The 26,430-nt window shown below is 40.9% G+C and overlaps 1 protein-coding gene across 3 annotated transcripts in view; it reads right to left on the bottom strand.

The window, feature by feature from the left end:
• Nucleotides 1-461: 461 nt before the first annotated feature.
• Nucleotides 462-26,430, bottom strand: part of CNGA1 (cyclic nucleotide gated channel subunit alpha 1) — a 42,740-nt gene continuing 16,771 nt past the window's right edge. For 2 of the 3 annotated variants that reach the window (XM_045019876.1, XM_045019875.1), the window contains exons 2-10: nt 20,485-20,607; nt 18,006-18,122; nt 13,174-13,338; nt 12,437-12,499; nt 12,041-12,067; nt 11,840-11,944; nt 4,822-4,929; nt 3,929-4,035; nt 462-2,133 (exon numbers count right to left, since the gene is read on the bottom strand). In XM_045019876.1, coding sequence (XP_044875811.1) covers nt 749-2,133; nt 3,929-4,035; nt 4,822-4,929; nt 11,840-11,944; nt 12,041-12,067; nt 12,437-12,499; nt 13,174-13,338; nt 18,006-18,122; nt 20,485-20,591 — 2,184 coding nt within the window. In that variant the 5' untranslated portion in view covers nt 20,592-20,607 and the 3' untranslated portion in view covers nt 462-748. The remainder of the gene's footprint in view (nt 2,134-3,928; nt 4,036-4,821; nt 4,930-11,839; nt 11,945-12,040; nt 12,068-12,436; nt 12,500-13,173; nt 13,339-18,005; nt 18,123-20,484; nt 20,608-26,430) is intronic. The other variant, XM_045019877.1, reaches the window with a different exon arrangement.

The raw sequence follows: 26,430 nt of genomic DNA, 5'->3' as shown, positions 1-26,430 counted from the left end.
ATTTCAGAGTTATGAACAACCTCCATTCCCAAGGTGTTCGTAACTCAGAGGTTCTATTGTATACCTATGCAGACTTCAGATAACCAATAAAAATCTTACCAAATGTTTCCTTATTTATATAGTGAATGAGAAGAAAATTATAAAAAATTATAACATGCAGTACAACTTTGCATGACTATCAACACAGTACGTAGATTAAATGCACTTGTTTTTACAATGTTACATAAAGGATAATATAAATAATCCATTAGCAAACATTTTATATTACCGATATTTATTATTTATTTTGCTTTAGGGCCTAACATATACCAGCTATTTTCAAAATACAGAGGAAATACAAATACACAGTCCTTGTCCTGGAGGGCATACAATTATAAAATACAAAATGATTGATAGGTTTATATTGTAACATTTTCACTGAGATTAAATATCAAGACACTAAATTTATGTATGCACTTCATAAATATAACTGCAAGCCCAGGACTGAGTAGCATTTCCTAACACGAAAACAATAATATTTATGCTCCTTTCTTATTCCTGATTCTTCTTCTTATTTTTTTCTTGACGTTTACTGTGTATGTGTATTGCCTACTAGGAAATAAGTGATGTTTCATGACTAAGTAGTAGCTTATAATAAAGGGCCACATCATCAAAGATAAGAGTTGAGGGCACTCGGTATCTTGCAGGATTTATCCTTAACTGCTAGTGGCAGTCCCCAGTGTTTTATTCTAGTGTTGACACTCCAGATTTATTTATCTAATTCTTCTAAATCTGAGAATTCAAACTGCATATTTGATTTCAGTATTTTCTCAACCTGTGTCAGTCGTTTTTTCAGTTTCTGCTGTGTGGCATCATACTCAGCCAACAGTCTGGCAAGCTTTGTTTGTAAGTTGTCCACTGCTCCTTCCATTTGACTGACCTTTTCTTCAATGTTTTTAGGGTCACTTCCTGTATTTGTAACATTTATCTCCAGTAACCCATCCTTCAGCAAGATTTCCTTACCTTTCTCTTCCAGCAGGACCTTTGCATCTGGGTACTCTATTAAAGCCTCCATGAGGTCATCTTTAGATAGACAAAATAAGTCTGAGTATCCAATGCTTCTAATGTTGGCTGTTCTTCGATTGCCAGCTTTGCTGCCTTTGATATTAAGTATGCTAATCTCCCCAAAGTAGCTGCCATCACTTAGAACCACAAATTGGGTAATTCCATCATCAGCTACTACAGCAAGTTTACCTTCTTTGATAATGTACATCTCTCGTCCAATGTCCCCCTTTCGGCAAATGTAATCTCCTGGACTGTAGACTTGAGGCTGCAGTTTCAAGACTAGTTCAACTAACAAGCCAGCTTCACAATCTGCAAAAATTCGAACTTTCTTTAATGTGTCCAGATGAACACTGATTGCGATCTCTGCTCTTAATTTATCTGGTAGATATTTTAAAACTTCTCGTTCATCCACTGCCTTTTTATTTGTCCACAAGTAGTCAAACCACTTAATAACTCTTTTTTCTATTTCTCTATTCACATTTCGAAAGTGCATATACTGCTTGATAGCATCAATCCTTCCTTGAAACTCTGCTCTGGCTGCATTCATATTGGAGATCATAGAACCAATGTTACCAACAATAGTAGCAAAGATCAACACCCCAACCAAGAAGTCAACAACCACAAAGAAGTACTCAGAATCCTTTACTGGAGGAGGTGTTTCCCCAATAGTGGTCAAGGTCAGCGTCGACCAGTAGAGGCTATATACATATTTTCTAGCCAGACGGGCAAATTCAGGATCAGAGGTGTTTGGATAGACCCATGTGTCTGTCCCAAATCCAATGGCTTTGGAGATAGAATAGTACACACATGCATTCCAGTGAATAATAATCACTATGTACATGACAAGAGTGGAGATCCTGAAGATATTTGGATAGTTTGTCCTTGTTTCTGTTTGCTGGAAGAACTCAAACATACGAGATACTTTAAGTACTCTGTTTATTCTTAATTCTGGATAGTTCAGACCTAATTTAAAGTACAGTAGATCAGTTGGTATGACTGACAGTAGATCTAGTTTAAATTGTAAAGTTCCTGTATATTTCTGTTTAAGTTTAAGTTCTTCTTTCACCAACAGACCTTGCTCCAGATAACCTAAAATAAAATATAAAAGTCTTTAAAATTCTTTGACTTTTTTGTTGCTTTATCATCTATTGCATTCTGTTATATGTGAATGTCAAATTAATCTTTAAAATTATTTTGGCTATAGAGTTTCTGGCCGTACATAATTTTCCATATTTTTATCAAGATGCATAGTTTTAACAGCTATATATTTTAACTGGATTTTAACTTTAAGGCCCTATGTTGAATTTTTGTAGATAAGCAATCGGGGCCAAATCTTGGACCTAGATGACTTGATTAAGCAGAGCCATCTGTACTGCCTGGCCTGGCTGGGCTCCGTGGAGTCGTATGGAAATCTTGAAGGGAGGAACCATCCCCCATGGTGGAAGTGTCACATTTACAGCCTCCCAAGTCCACCCTCTTCCTGCTGTGGTTTCTGCTGCCCTAGCATCTAGTAACCTTCAAGGCCCTTGTGTGGGAGAGAGAGAGTTAGAGTGAGGGCAGTGCTCACGCATGTGCATTCCATTCCTTGTTCACCCACCCCCACCCCGAAACAACTCTCCTCCTAGGGTAAAATTTGTAAAAAATGGATACATAAATATAATGAAGCTAACTGGAGCTGCTGGGTGCTCATCACTCTTGAAAATCAGGCTACTGATTTAGGTGCTTAAATATGGAATTAGGAACCTAGTTTTAACAACACATTTTTTAAAATCTTGATTCTAACTCGTACAGAGAGCAAATGGATTCTCTGCCTTGTCCTGTACTAGATGGTTCTCAAGTTCAGCCAGCAAAGGTTGCAGCTGGCTTAAATGGTGGCAAGAGGTTTATATATTCCTTACTACTGCATAAATGTGGTGCAGAGTTTTATCCACATAGTATATCCTGGTTTGCAGTTCATAATCTATGTTCATTATACCTGGGGTAAGGAGGTATAATTTTATGTTTCCTCCACCAATATGACCCCTTGTTCACCAGAGATTCCCCACAAAAGAGGGCAAATGGTTCCTCCTCCCTAGGGATTTTCTTCTGTTCTTTTAGAAAATGTTTACAGCTTGGATTATAAAGATATTTTAAAATCTTTAACAAAGGGGAAAAAAGATAAGAGTTCTAGCTTTAGTTTGATTAGGCAGTATATATAGTTTGAGTATAGTTTCAGTGACTGGGGTTTTCTAGGAGTTTTGTCAGTGGCAAATACAAATCAGCACATCCTGCCATATGTATAATGTTGTTCTCTATATACCACTTCACATTTCCTGCCAAAGCCCTGTTTTGAGCATAAGCAGCTAGACACTGCCCTCCTTTTTCAGGCAAATTCCTGTTGAATTTCAATGACAGTTGTGCCTAAAAGGGATTGCTAGATTGGTCCCTGCTTTCTGGAACATTTAAATTAGGACACTAAAGTAGATTACAGATAAACTTATGTCTGATATATAAAACATGATGAAGTACATCACAGAATATAAAAAAGTGTGTGTGTCTGTGAAATATTTGAAGTGTGACTCTAAAACTGCAGAAATTATATTTGCAATGGAAGGACTTCAGTTCCTTTCTGCTAGAAATCAGGATGACCTTGTATGTCAAGATATATTTCAGTGTGAAGTCATTCCAGCCTCCTTTATTGAGGGAAAATTGCCAGCAAGATACTTCTTTACTTCATCATTTCATAGACATAAAGTGTAACTGGAGAGTCAATTTAACTGGTCCATTCCAGGAGAGAGCCAATGCTTCTTTAATTGTTGTATTTGGCCCCTAAATCATATACTGATGGGCACCTTCAAGTCCTAACACAGATAAATGTAGATAACTAAACAGTGAATACATCTACCTGTTCTTGTCCGGACAAACATATCAGCAATATAGATTATATCTGATATATAATCAAAAATGAACCACATTTCTAAATGGTCATTCTGAAGTTCATCAAAACAGGCTCTGGATAGGAAAAGAAAAAAAGTACACAATTGAAACAGTCCCAATGAAATCAGTAATTCATACAGTAAATTTGCCATATATTCAGAGGCCCTACAATTTTTTGTGTGTGTTCTTTAAAGAATCTCTGTCATGCTTGTTCCAACTTTGGAAAATGTAATATTTTTATCAAAAATTTTATAACATAAAAACAAGTATTTACAAAGTATATTTTAAAGATTTGTGGAAAAACCTGTTTTCAGATCCACTTTCAGAAAATGTTTACAACTCAGATTATAAGGATCTTTAAAAATATATAACTGAGAAAAATTAATTTGAGTAACTGTAGGTGGAGCTCATATCTATGCCAATGGGTAAGATTGCCTAACACTTTCCTTTATAAGATCCTGTTTTATGTTGCTTATAACTTTGCCAAACCCAGTTAATGTATATGCATTTCATTACCAGGGAGCGTAAGACTGATAAAATATTGAAACATCAGACTGAAAAATATAATGAAATTAAGTTAATGAAAGTCCTTTATTGAACTGGACAAAAGACATGATGGAAAGAACTTTAGAGATTGTAAATAAATGTGTGTGATCTCTGCTATTGAACCTAAGAGTCTGTAGACTGTATTCAATACCAGACTGAAAGGATAAACACGGTAAAAGTACTGGGTCAATACATTATTTTTATCCATTCTATCTGATAAAACAAGGCTTTCCTTGTGGCAACCAGATACGAGGATTTCATTACTTTAATGGGGAACGAGAGAGGATGGGGGAAATGCACACTGTTATACATCACCTAGCAATGATCATGGTCCAGTTGTACATGACAGGTAATGTGATGCAAAACAGCCAGTAATAATACAAGTTTCCTGATGGATCAATAACAAAAATATCTTTCTTCTCCCTGAGCAGTAAGCAGGAAGGAAAGGGAATATTAGTGAGAAACTTATAAAAATGGAAATGGGTTTTAGGAACCACAAAAGATGTTCCATGGTTACTAACATATGCTGGTCATTTAGTTTAGTAGGTAGTTCATTTGTGCAAGAACACCCTTAAGTGAAAATTAGCCTCCTTGCTCGAATTCCTGGATAAGAAACTAGTTGGTGAACATGGTTTGGATACTAGAACCTAGGACACAAGGAAAATTAAATTGGCAGGCTTCAACACAAAGTCATAGTGACATGTAGTTTCAACCTTTTTCAAAATAATCTGTTTCCCACTAAGTTAATTTTCTTCTTTGTAGAATAAATGACTCAAAGCATCTATGCTTCATCTTTTCAGAAGGAAATGGTTATGTGGCCATTAGTATTTGAATGCATTGAACAGATCATGCCTTCAGTATTAGGGGAGTCTAAGACTGGTTGTGAAAGATGAAACACTGCAAAGGATTGCAAAAGAAACTAAGGAACCTAGAGCACTTCATTGCTTTACATTCCTCCTGGCCCCCAAAATTCTATTTATTTACAAAGTAAAATGCCTAAACATACTAATGAGACAGATTTTCGTTATTAATTTGCTTGGGCCCATAGTTGATTAGGCTGGGACTACATGATTTTTTGGGGGGAGGAGATGAGGAGGCACACCATGTATTTGAATTTTAAAGCTTTATTGATAAAATAATAACAGCGGAGAGTGCTGGAAATGCTTTAAGTTATTTGAAGGAAGAAAGCATTAATGCCCCAAGCTTTAACCTACTTCTATATTTATACCACGCATGATCCAGACTGGCCAAGTCTAGGTGTAATGTTAGAAGAAGGGGGAGGAGGGCTTTTTGTACCTGCCAAAAAAACTTCCATTCCCCACTCACACACCTTTGACCTTCCCCAAAATGCTTTGCAATGCTTGCAACAGCGTTAGCCACATACAATGCTAATTTGCCTTCCTTGGGGACTCTCTAAGGGAGGGAGCCATTGGGGTGTGACATTAAGAGAAAAACAGGACTCTTTACATTGTAAGTGCTGTTAACTCACCTTTGGATCCTAATATGAGTGGATGAGGCTGCTTTATTTTGGCCCCAGTACATCCTTGCAGTGGGTTTTCACAAGGGTGGTGGTAAAGTTTTATATGAAGTTCTGCATAGTTCCATCTTATCACCCCTCTTGTTCAATATTTGTGTGGCATTACTGAGAGGGTTAATGAGACAAGGACTGCATCATATCCAGTATGCTGATGGCATGCAGCTTTGTCACCATTTCATGTGACCAATTAAAATGCTCAATGAGCTTAGTATGTGTGTGAAATTGGAGCATGGATGACAGCTAGATGTTTGACATTCAGCCCAGTCAAGACTGAGGTGGTGATATTCTTGTTGCTTCTCCCCAAAAGTATGTGGCAAGAATACCTCTCCTTTTAATTAAGGGCACCTCTTCTACATGTTGGTTAGGTTTGCAATTGTCTGGTTGGATTTCCAACTGCTACTAGAAAATCAGGTAGCAGCAAGAGCCAAATCACATTTTTATCATTTTCTGTATAGTCAGGAGAATGTGCCTGTTCCTTTTGGATGCAGTCCTTGTGACTGTCATCCCTGTCTTTATCATCTCAAGATTAAATTACTGCACTGCACTCAATATCAAGTTATGCCTTAAAATCATCCAGAAGCTGAAGCTTGTAGAGAATACAGCAGCCTGTTTGGTCAGTGGTGGATCTCACTAGGAGCATAATCATACAACAAGTGCTTCAATCTCTGCACTGGCTGCCTGTAGGGCTTCAGGTGAAGTTTACGGAATTGGTTTTGACCAGTGAACATTTAGATCTCACGAGCTACCTACATGAGAGACCACTTCTCTCCTCATGCTAAAATACCATAGCGGAGAACAGCAGAAGTGCCAGAGCTGAAGTCTGGTATTATAAATTGGGCTGTTGATGGGACATTCTCTGTGAGGGACCCACAGCTTTGGAATTCACTCCCTACGTCACTTCAGGAAAGCCTGAATCTGATGAGCTTCAGAGCATACCGTAAAGCTCCTCTCTACTCCCCAGGTATTTGAAAAGAGGGTTATTGCTGGACCGGAGGGGAAGGGGGTTTGAGTTCTTAAGTTGCGTGGTTTGCTGGTGCTCAGTCATACTGAATTGCACTGCTTCACTTCAGTTCTGTTGAGATATTTTGATGCCTTTTAGGTGTATAGCTAGGTTCCCCTTTCAGCATTTGTATAAATGTAATTAATATATAAATGTAAAACAATAAAGAGTCAGAGTGGCATTAGTAGCCACTTCCATAATAAGTATAATTGCACACTGCACCTGTTGCAGTTCCTGGAGGCATTTTGCCAGTGGAAAACACAAATGGATAAAATACCGTTTGAGGGTACTGCCACAGTGCACCCTAGAGCAGCATTTAGCGCATCCTTTAATGGTGCAGTTGGTACTTCTCCCACCACTCACCCTGGTTGTCCAGCTACTGGTGAAAAGGAGCAAGGGTATAGCCATACTCCATCATGCCTCCTTTGGAATGTCTAGTAGCTCTCTTACTCTCCCTCAGGAGCACAAGCATCACAATTTTGGCTACCCCCTGCACAAATGAGCAAGTGGAGGTGCTCTCTTCGCCCTTTACACACACAACAGCAGCCAGAAATTGGCCCAAATATTCTTTACACTACATGCAGTGAAATTTCAGTACGTTCATTATATACAATACAATAGTAAAAACACATGCAAAGGTAAGTGATAACACAAAGTGGTAAAACGTACACAACAAAAACAAAACAGTTTTGCAAAACTATAAGAACTGTGTATAGGTTTGTATTTTCTGTAATACTCTACCACTTTGACCTTTATTTCTGCCTTTCCTGAACAGCACATACCCTTCAATACCCGTACTCCAGTCATGACTACTATTCCATCATATTTCTGTTATCTTTATAATATCTGGTTTCACTTCCTGCACCAGTTATTCTAGTTTTTCCATTTTGTTACTCAGGCTCCTTGCATTGGTGCACAGACACCTTAGTTGTTTCTGCTTAGCTTCACCCAGATTCCTCACCTGAGTAGGTACAGTCATTCTACTACTGGTATCGCCTACCTGACAATTAGCATCATTTGTATTAGTACTGTCTTTCCTCTTAATATCCTACCCACTGGTGTTCCTTTCTCCATTCCGGTAGTCTTTCTTTCTTGATTTTTCCTCTTGGTCAATATTAGCCTTTGAAGGCTGTTCCAAAACTTCTGATGGTTTGTCCAATTTCAAGTCTAAACTCATTGATGGCCAGTTTATATCCATTTGTTCTCATGCCAGCATTGGCCCTTAACTGAAATAGCTCCTCTCCCTCCCTGGCCTTTATCCATCTGATGTATTTATAAGGAGCAACCATATCTCCCCTCAGCCTTTGTTTTGTTAGACTAAACATGCCAAGCCCCTTATGTCTTCTCTCATAAGGGAAGTTCTCCATCCCTCTGAACTTCCAAGTAGCCCTTCTCTGCACCTGTTCCACTTTTAATTAACGTTTCTTAAACATGGGAGACAAAAACTGTACACAGTATTCCAGATGAGGTATCACCAGTCCCGTGTATAATGGTAATAACACTTTCTTATCTTTCCTGGAAATATCTTGATTGATGCATCCTCAGATTGTATTAGCATTTTTCACAGCCACATCACATTCATTGCTAATAGTCATCCTCTGTTCAACTAGTACTCCCAGGTCTTCCAACTGATAGCAAAAATTCTTCTTGTTCCCCACTAAGTGCATGACATTACACTTTGCACTATTAAACTTCATCCCATTTCTAATATTCCAGCTTTCAAGGTCATCCAAATCGTGTATGATATTCCAGTTCTCCTCCTATATTGGCAGTACCCTCCTACTTGGTCTCATCTGCAGTTTTTATTAGCACATTCCCACTTTTTATTCATGAAAATGTTAAATAAGATTGGACCCAAGTCTGATCCTTAAGGAACTCCACTGGAAACCTCCTTCTGTGTGACATTTCACCTTTTAGCATGACGTGTTGCAATCTTCCCTTTAACTAGTTTCTTACACCCCATTCTTATATTAATCCCCATCTTCTCCAATTTAACTAATTTCCCCTGTGGAACTATATCGAATGCTTTACTGAAATCCTGGTATATTAGCCCTGGTCTACACTACGAGTTTAGGTCAAATTTAGCAGCGTTAGATCGATTTAACCCTGCACCCGTCCACACGATGATGCCATTTTTGTCAACTTACAGGGCTCTTAAAATCAATTTCTGTACTCCTCCCTGACGAGAGGGTTAGCACTGAAATCGACCCTGCTGGGTCGAATTTGGGGTAATGTGGATGCAATTCAACGGTATTGGCCTCCAGGAGCTATCCCAGAGTGCTCCATTATGACTGCTCTGGACAGCACTTTCAACTCAGATGCACTGGCCAGGTAGACAGGAAAAGCCCCACAAACTTTTGAATTTCATTTCCTGTTTCCTTCATGAGCCATGGGAGCAAGGGGTAGGCTGGGGTAGGTGTGACCACGTGGTGCTGCCGAGTGGGAGAGCAGCCTGAGGCAGAAGCCTCCAGCTGGCATGATATTCCAGGCTGGACTGAATCTCCATTAGACAAAACTTAAAGAAGAGAATGACCTGGAATCATTCCCATTTTTGTCCAGGTGCCCCCGACCGACCTCACCGAGGCCGGCCAGGAGCACCCATGTCTGCCCAGGCGCCCCCGACCGACCTCACCAAGGCCAGCCAGGAGCACCGACGGGATGACGATGACGGTTACCAGTCATACTGCACCGTTTGTCGTCCGCAAGGCAAGGCAAAGGGATGCTGCTATGTAGCACTGCAATACTGCATCTGCCAGCAGCACCCAGGAGACGTATGGTGACAGTGAGCTGAGCAGGCTCCATGCTTGCCGTGGTATGTCGTCTGCATGGGTAACCCAGGAAAAAAGGCGAGAGGGGGGCCTGATGATATGTACCCAGAATCACCCACGGCAATGTTTTTGCCCCATCAGGCATTTGGAGCTCAACCCAGAATTCCAATGGGCAGCAAAGACTGCAGGAACTGTGGGATAGCTACCACAGTGCAATGCTCCAAAAGTCGAATCTAGCCTCGGTACTGTGATGCACACCGCCGACTTAATGCACTTAGTGGGGACACAATCGACTGTATCAAATCGATTTCTAAAAATTCGACTTCTATAAATCAACCTAATTTCGTAGTGTAGACATACCCTTAGATCTACTGCATGTGTCTCTGTGTACCAATATCTATTCACTGTTGAATTTAGTAATAGTAAAGTTATCAAGATTCTGAAAATACAGTACTGGGATATTTAGACTTTTAAACTAAAACAGGTTACCAAAATTTATATACTATATATTCAAATTTCATTTGATTTGAAATTATACCCTGCTGTTAAGTGGAACAAGTAACACTCCGTCCCGCAGAAGGAGTGGTAACAGCTATGAAATTGGCTTGACTAAAGCAGCTGGAAGAATTTAAATACATAAAGGGCTTGGTCTATACATAAGGGATTCTATACATGAAGTTTTGCTGATTAATTTCACATATGGACATTCTTATTCTGGAATAAGAGTGCCTTGTCTCTGTTTAGCTCAACTCCTAAAAAGGAACAAGGCACACTTGGACGCTCCAGTTCTAGAATAAGGTTATGTCTACGCTAGCACTTTTGTCCGTCAGGGACATGGACAGCGGGTGAAGCTTCCCCTTGTGGAGGCTAGCACCCTGACCCACATCTGTCGGCCAAGGCCACACCCCCACTCGCTTCTCAACCCCCTCGTGGCCCTGGCTGGCATGGGTGGGGGAGCGGCTGAGAGCTCAGTTAGGGCCACGGAGGTGGGCTGAGAGCGTAGAGCTCCTCTCTCATGGCCAGGGAGCACAATGGCAGAGCTCCAAGCCCCTCCTCGATCCCATTCCTTCCCCTGCCTCCCTGTCCCTGTTCCACTCTCAGCCACTCCCCCATCCCTACTCTGCCTCTTCCTGCCCCCGAGTCACTCCTTTCCGAACACACCCTGCTGCACTCCCAAGACCAGAAAAGCTTTGCGGCCACAGCAGGGAGTCAAGTCTCCTCCAGCCCCAGGACTGTGGTGAGGAGAGATTTTTCCAGGGGCCTCAGATTGGCTGGGGCCTGGGCATGGGCTCTATAGGCCTGTGCGGTAAAGTGCCGCTGCTCCCCCACCCCCAGCAGTGCAAGGTTTGGGGAGACTTGGCCTACCCCAGCCTCCATTACATGCTGCCCATGGCCAGGGGTGTGAAAAAACCACCCCCAAGCAACATAAATGTCACCAAGAGAAGCGCAAACGTGGACAGCACTACTGCCACTTCTTGGGGGTAGTTTAATTATGCTGGTAGGAGAGTTCTCTCCCCTTGGCATAGAGCAGGCTACACGGAAGACATTATAGCAAAAAACCCCACACCCCTGACCAACAAAAGTACTACAGAAAAGCACCAGTGTGGATAGCGCTATGTCGGCAGGAGATGCTCTCCCAATGACAAAGCTACTTTTATTTTGTTGGCAGGAGAGCTCTCTCCTGTTGACAAGAAGGAACTATAACGGTGTGGCTGTACTGGCACAGCTGTGCCGCTATAAGGTGCGCAGTGTAGACATAAGCTTTGTGTGTGCCTTGTTCCTGTTTAGGATTTAAGCTTAACAGAGACAAGGCAGTCTTATTCTGGAATAAGAGTGGTCACACATGGAATTAATCAGGAACAACTTCATGAACAGACAAGACCAAAGAGTGGTCAGCATATTCACTTATCTAGGGCTAACATACACAACATGCTTGCAATATACCCATGACTGGATTCAGTTGTACAGGCTAGGCAATCTTACTAGAAGAACATAACACTATTCTAAAACCAAATTAAGAACACTTACTCCTCTTTCTTGTCTCTCTTCTTATGCTTTTCTTTATTTCTGTGTTTTTCCTTGTTCTTTTGCATTTCTGTGTCCTTTTTCTTTTCCTTTTTACCATCAGACTTGCTGAAAAAATGGATTAAAATGTTATGGTTTTACAGAAAAACTAGAATGATAACTTGTAGAAGATTGTAAAGAAACTATGCAATATTATTGTCTTACCCCTTCTTTTCTTTTTTCTTTTTCTCTCTAAAAAAGAAACAATATCTCTGTGATAGGCTCTTGGGATACATATAACTATTATTTCCACTATTTTCCCTGTTAAAATCAGTTGAGTTCTATAAGTCTAATATTATACTTAAGATTTTGGCCTTTGAATAAAACCTTTGTTTATAGTTTTCAACTATTTCCATTTTTACATAGTTAAATAGGACACTACTGACTTGTGTTAGAAAAACAGTTGCTGTGCATATAATTCAGATATACATGAAATTTCTTATTGAATTACTTGTATGATGCAATAATTTGCAAGGAAAGAATTAGGTATATTGCTTTTTTTTTTTAAAAAGCATTCTCTACAATACAAATAACTTTATAGTGAAACTGTAGAGTACTTACTCATCTTTATTACTGTTGTTGTTAACATTATACTGTGCAATGGCATTAGGTAGGTGCTGTTCCCTAAGAAACAGCAAAATAAAATAGTTACCGCATATCTTCTGCATGACACTAAATAGGCTTGTAAAGTAAGATTTACAGCTGCATAGGTTAGTTAAGGTTGCCTAACTGGTTTGATAAGTTTAAAATGAAAATATTCACCAGTAAATATAGAGATGAAGAAAACCAGTGAAATGTTGACTATGTCTCCGTTTTTCTTTCTTGGAGTTTCAATACTTCTGAAAAGAAAAGGGGTGAAATCTTGGTGCCATTGAAGCCATGAGGAATTTTGCCATTGACTTCAGTGGAATCAGGATTTTACCACTGATGTTTACCCTGTTAAATGCCTGACCACATGAATTTTGTTTTTAAACAGCAGGTGTCTTCATAGCCTCATAGGATATTTCATGTTTAGACATTCCAACTGAACCATTTTTTTAATGACTGAGTGAGCTGAATGCTCAAGTAGGGAATCTGGTTGTGTTGTCAAGGTGCCTGTGTTTTAAAACTAGGCCATGAACATTAATGGTTACACCTAATCAAAACAGATTTTATTGAAATTAGATAAAATAAAATTGTTTTGTGGCATAAAGTGAGATACAAAAAACAAGCAGATAAAAATCCACATAAACAGGACCATATGAACGCAGTCAAAGATTTGACATGTATGTACCCCACACAAGGAGCACAAAACTCACATGATTTCTTCTGATATCTCATCACAGAGATTCTGATTATTACAATTATTGCTCCATCTTAGCTGTGGACCTTGAATTTTTTCCAAGAAAGAGTCTGAGGTTTGGCAGCCTTCATCGGAAATTCTGTTCTCCCAGTCTTTTAAGGTAACCAAAAAGTTGGGTATTCTAAAAATAGATAGAAATATTAGTTAAATATTTTTAAAAAGAAGCTTAATTTCTTTGTGGGGAAAAAAAAAACTTTGTAGGAAACCTAAATGTCTCAGTGCGTTTGCACATATGTCACTTTCACTGTAGATTTCATTCACCAGGCAGAGTGAGGACGGTTAGCTTTGTACAAATCAGACAGATCCACAAGAGGAGGAGCTGTCAGATTGTGGAAGTGGGGAGTCACAATACCCCCATTCTTCCTTGTGCCTATAGGACAGGGAAAAATCACTGAATTCAGAGTGAAAGCAAAAGATCAGCTAATAAGATTGCCCACGCACATACACAGAAGAGAAAGTCACCAGCTGCAGGGGTGGGAACTGAAGATCCCACACAAACTCCTTCACTTAGCTTTTAAATAAAAAATAATTTCATAACTTCCTCCCACAAGCCAGGTTGATGGATGACACAGCTCCCAGTAGGCGGAGTCCTCCCCCACCTACCTCATTCACCAGTAGGAGGGGAAAGAGAGACACAACACCTCTGTTCCATCAGCAGAATGGATTTTTTGCCTTACCAGCACCCAGGGGAGCAGAGTGTGGAACAGTGTATTCTGTGGGTGGCACACCGGACTTACATCCTAAAACAAGGCCCCCATTACAGAACCTCAAAGTTATGAACACCTCAGAAATGGAAAGCAGCAAAGAGTCCTGTGGCATATAGGAGCATGAGCTTTCGTGGGTGAATGTCATGCATCCGACGAAGTGGGTATTCACCCACGAAAGCTCATGCTCCTATACGTCTGTTAGTCTATAAGTTGCCACAGGACTCTTTGCTGCTTTTACAGATCCAGACTAACACGACTACCCCTCTGATACTCAGGAATGGAAGTTGTTTGTAACTCTGAACAAAATGCTATGGTTGTTCTTTCAAAAGTTTACAACTGAACATTGACTTAATACAGCTTTGAAACTTTACTATGCAGAAGAAAAAAATGCTGTTTTCCCTTTTTTTAAAGTAGGTTATATTTAAGACAATACTGTACTGTATTTTCCTTTGGGGGTGGGGGGAGGAGGGTGTGTCTGATGCTGCTTGCATGTGTACTTCTGGTTCCAAATGAGGTGTGGTTGATTGGTCAGTTCCTAACTCTGGTGTTCATAACTGAGTTTCTACTGTATCTCCAGTGTGTTAGCCCTGAATTCTGAGGCAAGGTGTAAATTTTGTGACTGTATGAAATACATGGATAAACATTCTAATTGTTATTGAGCTAAGTATAATGGTGTTGACTGTTATTTTAATTTTTAATTCAGTGAACATTTTTACATGCCATATAGTCAAATGTTTCCATGCCATAATAGTAGAATTTTATTCTTCCATGCACCAAAGATACCAAGGAGCCTGGCACATAATATAGATCCAGTGTTGAATACATAAGACCCTTGCACTCAAAATTACTAGCTTGAAGACTATCAGAGCAATATTTCTCTCCAATAATTTTACCATGTTGTATTAAATGTTATATAGCAGGCATTCTCAAACAGGGGGTTGAGAGCCCTCAGGGGGTTGCGAGGTTATTACATGGGGGGGGGTCATGAGCTGTCAACCTCCACCCCAAACCCCGCTTTGCCTCCAGCATTTATAATGGTGTTAAATATATTTAAAAGTATTTTTAATTTATAAGGGGGAGTCACACTCAGAGGCTTGCTATGTGAAAGGGGTCACCTTTAAAAAAGTTTGAGAGCCACTGTTATATGGCAACTAAAACAGAAAACTTGAAGATAAATATGTCAATTGTATATCAACTGAAGTTTAATTTTCTCCTTATATGACCAAATATTTTAAATTGATACTGTCTAGTTTAGATATCAGTGACAGGATAAGCTTAGAGAAAACTAAATAGAGAGATCTGAGTATAGTTTCATTATTTCAGTTTTTAAATACTTTTCTTACAGGCTGAATACAAGTCAATTTTTAAAAAAACTGATTTCTAAAAAATGTAACTTAATACATTTTTATTTTTCAAACTAAAACTACTTAAAATTAAATTTGAAATTATCTCATCCTCTATTATGGACTCAATTTAAAATCTGTTAAAGCTGTTAAAATTATATTTAAAAAAATCAAGCAGTACATGTTTGCTGCCAAAATTTTAAAGAAAGTCAAACCACTGAACTGATGAAAGTCACTAGTTAAGGATCTGAAACCAAAGTTTGTTGAAGAGCTAAACCAGCTTTTGACTGCAATAGTCTCTTCTGCAAGTGCAAGGAGAATATTTTCTTCACTTCAGTTTATTCCACTAGTTCAGTTTAATGACTAGTTGAATCAAAGTTGAGAAATAGATTAGGAGTTGAAAAAGCAGGAAAGCTTCTTTTTCTCTTCCAAACTATGAGGTGGGAGAGGATGAGCTATACTAACTAGTTCTAAAATTGTGGAGGATGTGATGACCAGAAACCATTAGTTCAGTTCACAAACAGCAGATAATACTTCCTTTGTTTAATGAATCAGTTAATTTTAAATGCAAAATATGTTTCAATAAACATTATGTATCCAACATATTAGTTGGAGTTAGCTAGCAAACCATTTTAAAATGGTGGTTTTGTACATTTTTAATTGAATTATAATTTCTATCCAAATACAGTGTGATACAAATCACAAGGAAAAAAAAAACAGTTAATCATCTAGTAAATAAGAAATATCATTCATTATTTCCAACATAGGAAAAATGCAAAAATTAAGAATCTGATGGTATGTTATGCTATATAATTGCTTGTATAAATTTGTTTAGATATAATGTATCCTGGTTAGCAAAAAGAAGTATCAAATTTAGTGTAAAAGCTATCAACATGTTTTAATAGTTACCAACCTTTCTTTAAGAAAATAAAGAAAGTTCAAATTCAAAACAAGATGAACATTAATTTAAATCCAGGTTTTCTTCTTGCTGATTAAAATCTGTGATTTAATTCACTTTGATTTAAATCAGTCCACACAGTTTTCTTAAATTGCACTGTTTGTAATTCTCACTTAAAAGCCTGAAAATAAGATTTCTTGTCTTATAAATGTTTTCCTTTTACAGTTGGAACACATTTTTCTTGTGGGTTTTCAGTGGGGGAAAAATCTGTGGGTTTTGTTCCTTATTTGTGTATCAGCATCACTGATAATAACAGTGATGTCAGCTCAACACAGCAATCCAGATTGCTTGTTTTATTAATTTCCTTTGGTTAACTAGTGCTCCCTTTGTTGACTGGCTGATTCTGTTATAAACAAAATATTTAAAAATCACAAGCCAAAATCTTCCCTGGACCAACTCTCCTTATTAGAGAGAGGAAGGATGGTCTTGTGCTTAAGGTACTGCATTATTAATTATTATTATTATTATATTTTACTGTTTGTATTCCAGTAGCACCTAGGTGCCCCAATCATAGTGCAGGACCACAGTGTGCTAAGCACTGTACAAACAAAAAAGACAGTCCCTGCCCCAAATCTTGGGACTAAATAAATTAGAGTTCAATTTCCAGTGCGATCACGGCCTGATTTTGTGATCTTGAGTGAGTCACTTAATTTCTCTAGTCCCCAACTTTCTACCAAACTTTGTCTGTCTTGTCTTTAGATCAGGGCCACCCAGAGGATTCAGGGGGCCTGGGGTCTTCGGCGGTGGGGGGGCCCCCGCTTCAGCCGTAATTCAGCAGTGAGGAGGTCCTTCCGCTCTGGGACCCGCTGCCAAAGTGCCCCGAAGACCCGCGGCAGGGGCCCCCCGCCGCCGAATTACCGCCGAAGCGGGATCCACCGCCAAAGAGCTGGGTCTTCGGCGGTAATTCGGCGGTGGGGGGTTCTTCCGCCCCGGAGCGGAAGGACCCCCCACCGCTGAAGACCCGGAGCGGAAGAAGCTCCAGGGGCCCGGGCCCCGCGAGAGTTTTCTGGGACCCCTGGAGCGAGTGAAGGACCCCACTCCAGGGGCCCCAAAAAACTCTCATGGGGGCTTCTGCAGGGCCCAGGGCCTGGGGCAAATTGCCCCACTTGCCCCCCCATCTGGGCGGCCCTGCTTTAGATTGTATACTCTTTTAGGGGCAGAGATGTGGGATATGTTGACCAGAGAGTAGAAGAGCTATTAGTGATGGGACAGAGACCCTGAGGAAGACCCTGAAAAAGGTGGTTTGAGATGCTAAAGGAGGATATGAAGAAGGTTGGTGTCAGCTTGGAAGACACACTTGACAGGAATGTTTGGAAACAAAGAACAAGAGCTGCCAACCCCAACTGATGGGAAAAAACAAAGCTGAAGAGACTCTTTGGGGCAGGGATTGTTTCTTACTAATGATGTGTATGTATAGTACCTCATGCGATGGGGCCCGGCCCTGGGTTGGGGATTCTAGGTGCTAATGCAATAATTATTGGTATAATTAATTACCAGAAGCAAATTTGGCACCAAGCCATAGACTTCATATATCTAGTGATTATTGCTGAGAGTTTCTCAGTTGCTTAGATTTGAGGGTATTTCCTTCCAAAAATAATGTATATATGTCAAGTTTTAATTGTAAACTCAAGAATGTCCCCCTAAAATAGATATTTTAAACATGAGAAAGATTACCAAAATATCTCCACTCAACTTGTGTAAATAAATGCATACATGGATAGGTAAACACATAAATATGTAGTACACTGTGCTAAACATGGATTCCTGGGATGTAACTCACCTATGTAGCACTCCTTTCACTGCCTGTGAGTTGTTTGTGGAAGAATAACCACTGCAGCTGTCCCCATGCTCCTGTGTTTGTAATATGGATGAACTATCATATGCTTCAGCCAGAGACCTATAATTAAACAGTATGTACAATCGTACTACAGCAACAATTCATAAATAGGTTTCAGAGCGGTAGCTGTGTTAGTCTGTATCAGCAAAAACAATGAGGGGTCCTTGTGGTACCTTATAGACTAACAAATTTATTTGGGCATAAGCTTTTGTGGGCAAAAGCTAAAACCCACGTCATCAGATGCATGTAGTGAAAAATACAGTAAGCAGTATATATATATGTTTGGAGTTTTTTGTAGTAATTTTCCCTCTGCTGATACTCATACCTTCTTGTCAACTGTTGGAAATGAGTGACATCCACCTTGATTGCATTAAGTATCAGAGGGGTAGCCGTGTTAGTCTGGATCTGTAAAAGTGGCAAAGAGTTCTGTGGCACCTTATAGACTAACAAACGTATTGGAGCATGAGCTCTCGTGGGTGAATTCGAAAGCTCATGCTCCAATACGTTTGTTAGTCTATAAGGCGCCACAGAACTCTTTGCCACTTGATTGCATTGGCCTCACTAGCACTACAAAAATAATCAACTGTTGAGAATATGCCACTTCCACAATTGAATTGGCCTCGTTAGCATTGACCCACACACACACTTGGTAAGGCAACTCCCATGTTTTCAGATATATACTGCTTACTGAATTTTTCACTATATGCATCTGATGAAGTGGGTTTTATCCCACAAAAGCTTATGCCCAAATAAATTTGTTAGTCTCTAAGGTGCCACAAGGACTCTTTGTTGGTTTTGCTAATTCATAAATAGTGGTCCCCAGGCACGATTTACTTATGTGTTTTATCTCTAAACCTTAAAGTTGCATTAACATTATTTTTGGTATGGACTTTTGTTATTTGTTAAGTATTGAGATTATGCTGGGAACTCTACAAAACTCTACAAAACACAAGAGTACTTTCTGGTACTGCAGAAATGTACAAAGCTAAGGCCCCAACCTTGGAAAGTCAGTGGGACTACCCACATGTGTAAAGTTAAGAGCACGCAAAATCTTTGCAGAGTTAGGGATTAAGTTACACATTTACATCAAGAGGAAAATGTACCCCTATGTCAGTGTACACTGCTTGGTTATAGGATGTTCCTATGCAATCCATGATGCCTTCTTTACTGAATGAGAAAGTGGGTTTCATAGCAGAGGGAATAGCAGTTTTACCAAATTAAGTTAACATGTCTGTTGAATGCCCCCTAATGACTGTTAATGGCAGCTCTGAGCACACATTTCTGGGTTTAGCACTCTTTTCATTTAACTTTAAAATTCACCTGTTTTGGGGGCCAATTTTTTAAACCAGCCTCCAAAATTGCAGATACACCAGATATGCACTTGTACATTGAAATTGTCTAGTTAGATATTCCTCAAGCAAAGCTTGCATGCAAAATTTTGTGCTGAATACCTGTAACTCCCACTGAAATCAATAGGACTGGACTGGCTGCAGGTGCTCATCAGGACACTTTTATTTAATTGTCTAAACTTAGATGCTTGACTTTAGGCACTCAGGTTTGAAAAATGTGGCCATAGTGACTAGCTTGTAAACAAACGATAGGCTACAATTTAACTTCAGTGAGAGCTCTGGGTGTTCAGCATCTCTGAATATCAGAATACTTTTTGTTTAGAAGCCAAAACATGGATTGAGGAGTCTAAATTTAGACAGCCAAACATGAAAGCATTAGCGTATGAGCAGTCAGAATAAAAAGTTATTCACTTTTTTTGCTACATGATCAATCATCTGAGTCACAGGATATTATTTCAGTTCCTTGCTTTGATGAACTAAGCTTTAGAAATCTGAAAAAAAATCCCCTTTTCTGTGTGTAAAATTATCTGCAAACATTTCTAACTGTGTGGTGGTTCTCTGCAAAAAAAATGGTCTCCCCGTGTTTAATGCTCACAAATATTTATTCAGAATAGTATTCATCTTGCTTAGATTTCAGTGGACTTTCTTGTGAATAAAAAGTGGCTCAGTTGAACGTCTACAAATAATCAGATAAAAAGGGTTGTGAATGCCAGCAAAGTGGGATTTACTCACAGCTATACTTTTTGCAGTATTGTCCCAACTCAAGGCATGAGCCACTTTGCTGGATGGTGAAAACTTGGTAATGACTATTTGAGTGTATTTTTTGACTAGTTAAACTTCATTTTTAAGGAAGCCAAATCATTTGACTAACAAATATAGTCACATTTTACCTTATCCTAATTAATTACAATGGACAATGTATCACAGGTAGGTTAAAGCTAAACTTCTTATCAATGGAAGAGAGAAGATACCAAGACAGGGACAAACACCTGTCTCCATCATTCCCATGCAAACTAATACAAATTAAAAAATCCCGAGAGCAGAATTTGACCTACTTAGTATACTTGACTTACCTCCTGTTCCCATTCTCTATCCTTCCTACGCCCACATCAGCATCCTGTACTGCTGGCCTGGGAACATTTATGTAGGAGTGACGGGTGTTAATCACACCAACCTTCATGGTCAGATTGTTACTCCTTGGGTGAGAGGGGAGGAATCATTTCAAAATGAAAAAAAGTACTTTTATGGTTCTATACAAAAAGAAACCTCAGAATGCCTAACATTTGCATGTTACATGCTCTAGGGCAAAGAGTAGAAAATTGATCACAGAAATTAGAGAGATGAAATTTAAACATAGCTCTCTTTGCTCCTGATTCAGTCATTACACATCTGGAAAATAGGAGGTGGAATCAGGAAAAAAAACCAACCCAGAATGTCTTCCACAATGTTAAGCAAGGCTGCTTTTCAATGTAATTCTAGATATATGGATGTGATTTAAATTTATTATGTACAATTCAATAAAAACAGATAGAACACAGGTTTCAGAGTAGTAGCCATGTTAGTCTATATCAGCAAAAATAACAAGGAGTCCTTGTGGCACCTTAGAGACTAACAAATTTATTTGGGCATAAGCTTTTGTGTGCTAGAACCTACTTCATCAGATCTGATCTGATCTGATGAAGTGGATTCTAGCCCACGAAAGCCCTCGTTTTACATAGAACACATTGTCTCTATTCACAATACTTGTATTGCAGCATTAAAATCTAGCTCTATGTAATGTACCTGATTCTATAGTTCTTGACACGTGTGTAGCTCTCCCAGAAGTCAGTGGAAGTTGTGTGTCTGTCAGTAGTTTGGCTTCAGGCTTAATATGTGACTTAATATTTTTTCTATTTTTATTGGGGTATTTTTAAGTATAAAATATGTCAAGTACTCCCCCCATTACAACAACAAATTGCAAAGGCACTCTAGCTGAAGCATACTGCCCTTATCCTCCCTCCTTTCTTCTTCCAGTTATTTTTCACAGCCACTTGTCGCATCTTGCCCTTGGTTAGATTGCAAGCATGTCAGGGCAAAGGCTGTGTCTTTCTATGTGTTTGTACAGAGCCTGGCACAAATGGTCCCTGCTCCTGATTGGTGCCTTTAGCTGCTGCTGCAATACAACTAAGAAGTAATAAAAATTATAAAATATGACTCTAAGATTAAAAGGATATGAGATTAGACTCTAGGTCTGAGTGCAAGCCACAAATTGCAAAACTGAATGCAGTTCAGTTCCCCAGTGTACTATAACTTTAGAATAAATGTAATGGAGCTGATTCTCCTCTCACCCTGGTGTAAATCAGGAATACTTCTACTGAAGTCAGTGGAATTATTCTAGTTTTAAACTGCTGTCAGTGGCAGGAGAATCAGGCCCAATATCTTTGCCTACTAAATATGTAGGGTGGAATCCCAGTCATTTCAAAGCAAGATTTGCAACTTATTTCACTCTTAATTCTTTCCTAGGAACTCACAAAGACAGTAGTAGCTGAGAGAGTTTGCTCTGTTGGGCCCTCTGGTGGTCCCCATGAAGTCAACAGCAAAACTCCCAATTTACTGGATTCCAGGGGCCCTCCAAGTGGAATCATTTAGGTTTTTCAAACATGCCTATTGTATAGCTGAGTAAGACAGGAAGGATGGTTTAGGGCAGTTAGGGTACTAGCCTGGGATTTGAGAGACCCCGGTTCAATTCATTGCTCTGTCACAGACTTTATGTGTGATCTTGGGCACAACACTTAGTCTCTCTGCTTCAGTTCCCCATCTGTTAAATGCACTTCCCTACCTCACAGGGTTGTAAGGATAAAATTACTAAAGATTGTGAAGCACTCTGATATAATGTTGATGGAGGCCATTTAAGTACCTTATATAGAGTACCATGCAGTCACATGAATAAGGGACCTGTGCCTGACATGAAGTTTTACTGTTGGAAAGAGAATTTCATAGCAAATCATGAACTAAAGTTGGTACTCTAGCCCTTGCACAATGCATTCTGGTTAATACGCAATCTCAGTGTTCAGTTACAAAATAAAGGCAGGTGTTTTATAAAATCCTTTCAGAAATGCTGGTAAAATTGAGTCACAATACTCAGCATGTTATTCAGTTGCCTGTCCTGAGTAGTTCACATGCACAATTTCAATCAGCCTGTCAGTTTGAATTTGAAATGCAAAAGCACCTGGAGCTGCATGAAGATGACAGTTTTGAAATTGCCAGTAACTGACAGGAATTACTTCAAAAAAGGCCCATTCATGATTTGCTGTGCTACTGAGAAGTGCAGTAAAATGCCACCGATGGGATCACTCTTGATGAAAATACCTTTGCCGTTCAATTCAGCCTGCTGCTGGGAAGATGATGGAAGAAGCATTGTGATACTGCTATAGCATGTGTCTGCTAAACTAAACAGGAATATGATGTATTTGTTGGTAGATTATGTCTTTGTTTTATCCAGTGAAACTGAAGGCACCATTCCCAGTTGCCTAACCCATTTCATGTGGGAGAGCTAAGAGGAAACTCTGTTTCCAACAGGCAAATAGGCAGTTCATGCAGGCTATGTAGATATCTACTACAGTCCATAAAATAAAAAGATTAAGATTGTATACTAAGAAGTATCATTCTATTATATCTTGTGATATTGCTGTCAGGCTTTAAAATGGCTAATGGTATGGCTTGGCTATAAGGAGGTAGTCACATAAGAAACACATTTCTAAGACCTAACCAATGAGTCAACCATGGCATAGGTGCTGGAAAGAGGATTTTCACTGGATTGCTGTAGCCTTAGGGATTGAAACTACACCAGATGTATTAGCAAGCTGTATCTCCACACACGGATGGGGGGCAATATTAAAAGTGGGTAATGCTGGCACGCAAAGGCAGCTTAGATCCAGCCTGATTCAACCACTCCCTGAAGAAGCAGCAAAGAATCCTGTGGCACCTTATAGACTAACAGACGTTTTGCAGCATGAGCTTTCGTGGGTGAATACCCACTTCTTCGGATGCAAGTAGTGGAAATTTCCAGGGGCAGGTATATATATATGCAAGCAAAAAGCAAGCAAGAGATAACGAGGTTAGTTCAATCAGGGAGGATGAGGCCCTGTTCTAGCAGTAGAGGTGTGAAAACCAAGGGAGGAGAAACTGGTTCTGTAGTTGGCAAGCCATTCACAGCCTTTGTTTAATCCTGAGCTGATGGTGTCAAATTTGCAGATGAACTGAAACTCAGCAGTTTCTCTTTGAAGTCTGGTCCAGACTTCAGGACCAGACTTCAGGACCAGACTTCAAAGAGAAACTGCTGAGCCCCTAGCAGGGGAGAGAATGGGGAACAATGATAGGGGGAGCTGGAGATGGGCCACACACAGCCCTTGGCATGAGTCAGAGGGGAGTTGCAACAGGGGATGGGAGGGTGGAATTCAGGTTAGTTGGTAGATGGCGGGAGGAGGATAGGAAGAATGTAAGGAGCACCAGTGTGTGCAATCCATTCAGCCTATAGAAGCTATGAAGTGCGCAACCCCCTAGTTATGAAAGGGGCTAAGGGTTGCTCAATAAAAGTTGTTAATATAATCACGTGACTAATCTGTCCATAGAAAGTTGAGATGTCATAAAATTGTTGCATCCAGAGGGTCACTGATACTGGTGTGAGTCAAGCACTCAGCTGAAGCCCCTTCGTGTGGTAAGGCTGCACAGAGAGGGCACGGCACTGAATCCAAAACAGTGTTCAGTATCCAGCAAACAATATTTGGAGAGATTTTGTGTTATGCTGCAGGAGACGGTTTGTGGGCTCTGTAAGAGCCTTAAAATTGTTGTGTGGGACACCATAAGAAAACAGAGGCTTCTTGGGTATCAGGCTGAAATATTTGGCTTAGAATTTCTGCAAAAGCTGGTCTGCTGTATATTCCTCTGCTGTTCAAAGAAACAGGACTTTGTGTATATTTCAGTAAATAAATGGATTACACCAAGGTTACTCCAACTTCTTGTCACTGACCTCATTCAGATGGAACTACCCCATAAGGCTTTTCTAAGCGGCCTAAGGGGCAATCATAGCAATGTATAGTCCTGGGTAGAGACCCTTCAAACCCTCCCTCATGCTCAAGCACTGGAATTTGGAGGCTTTGGCTGAGCCGCATGTTCCCCTAAGATCCTTGGGCTCATATCCATATATCACTCCACAAAAGATACAGATGGGTCAGAATCTATAGATGCCCTGTGAGCAGGGGCGGCTCTAGCCATTTCACCGCCCCAAGCACAGCGTCACGCAGCGGGGGGCGCTCTGCCGGTCGCCGGTCCCGCGGCTCCGGTGGACCTCCCGCAGATGTGCCTGCGGAGGGTCTGCTGGTCCCGCGGCTCCAGTGGACCTCCCGCAGGCTTGCCTGCGGATGCTCCACCGAAGCCGCAGGACCAGCGGACCCTCCGCAGGCACGCCTGCGGGAGGTCCACCGGAGCCGCCTGCCGCCCTCCTGGTGACTGGCAGAGCGCCCCCCGCAGCATGCCGCCCCAAGCACGCACTTGGCATGCTGGGGCCTGGAGCCGCCCCTGCCTGTGAGTAGGATTGCCAGGTGCCCCGTTTTGACCTGAATGGCCAGTTGAAAAGGGATCCTGGCAGCTCTGGTCAGCACTGCTGACTGGGCCATCAAAAGTCTGGTCAGTGGAGAAGTGGGGTTAAGGCAGGCTCCCTGCCTGCCCTGGCTCCACGCAGCTCCCGGAAGTGGCCAGCATGTCCCTGTGGCCCCTAGGCACAAGGGTGGCCAGAGAAGCTTCGCATGCTGACCCCGCCCCAAGCGCCAGCTCTGCAGCTCCCATTGGCCAGGAACCACGCAGTCGCCTGGTTGCGCCTCCACCTCAGGGCCTGACATGCTGGCCGCTTCCAGGAGCAGCAGGGAGCCAGAGCAGGCAGGGCACCTACCTTAGCCCCACTGTACCCCCGACCTGGAGCCACCTGAGGTAAGTGACACCTGGCTGGAGCATGCACCCTGAACCCCCTGCCCCAGGTTGGAACCCTGTCCCGCACCCTAAGTCCCTCCCAAATCCTGCACCCCCACCTGCACCCCAACCCTCTACCCCTGGTTGGAATTCCCTCCCACACTCACATCCCCTCCTGTACCCCACAGCCCTGCCCCAGCCCTGAGCACCCTCCTGCACCCAAACTCTCTTCCAGAGCCACACTTTGACCTCCTCTCACATTCCAACCCTTTGCCCCAGCCCTGAGCCCCGTCCCACACTCCAAACCCCTCGGCCCCAGTCCAGAGCCCCCTCCTGCACCCCAAACTGCTCATCCTCAGCCCCACCCCAGAGCCCCACCCCCAGCCGGAGCACTCACTCACTCATAAAAACATAAGAACGGCCCTACTGGGTCAGACCAAAGGTCCATCCAGCCCAGTATCCTGTCTGCCGACAGTGGCCAATGCCAGGTGTCCCCAGAGGGAGTGAACCTAACAAGTAATGATCAAGTGATCTCTCTCCTGTCATCCATCTCCACCCTCTGACAAACAGAGGCTAGGGACACCATTCCTTACCCATCCTGGCTAATAGCCATTAATGGACTTAACACCCATGAATTTATCCAGTTCCCTTTTAAACGCTGTGATAGTCCTAGCCTTCACAACCTCCTCAGATAAGGAGTTCCACAAGTTGACTGTGCGCTGTGTGAAGAAGAACTTCCTTTTATTTGTTTTAAACCTGCTGCCTATTAATTTCATTCTTATATTATGGGAACAAGTAAATAACTTTTCCTTATTCACTTTCTCCACACCACTCATGATTTTATATACCTCTATCATATCCCCCCCTTAGTCTCCTCTTTTCCAAGGTGAAAAGTCCTAGCCTCTTTAATCTTGCCTCATATGGTACCTGTTCCAAACCCCTAATCATTTTAGTTGCCCTTCTCTGAACCTTTTCTAATGCCAGTATATATTTTTTGAAATGAGGAGACCACATCTGTACACAGTATTCAAGATGTGGGTGTACCATGGATTTATATAAGGGCAATAAGATATTCT

This window comes from Mauremys mutica, chromosome 5, assembly GCF_020497125.1.
Source record: "Mauremys mutica isolate MM-2020 ecotype Southern chromosome 5, ASM2049712v1, whole genome shotgun sequence".
NCBI lineage: Eukaryota > Metazoa > Chordata > Testudines > Geoemydidae > Mauremys > Mauremys mutica.
Note: the sequence above shows the minus strand (reverse complement) of the source record. Positions and strands in the feature narration are given on the sequence as shown.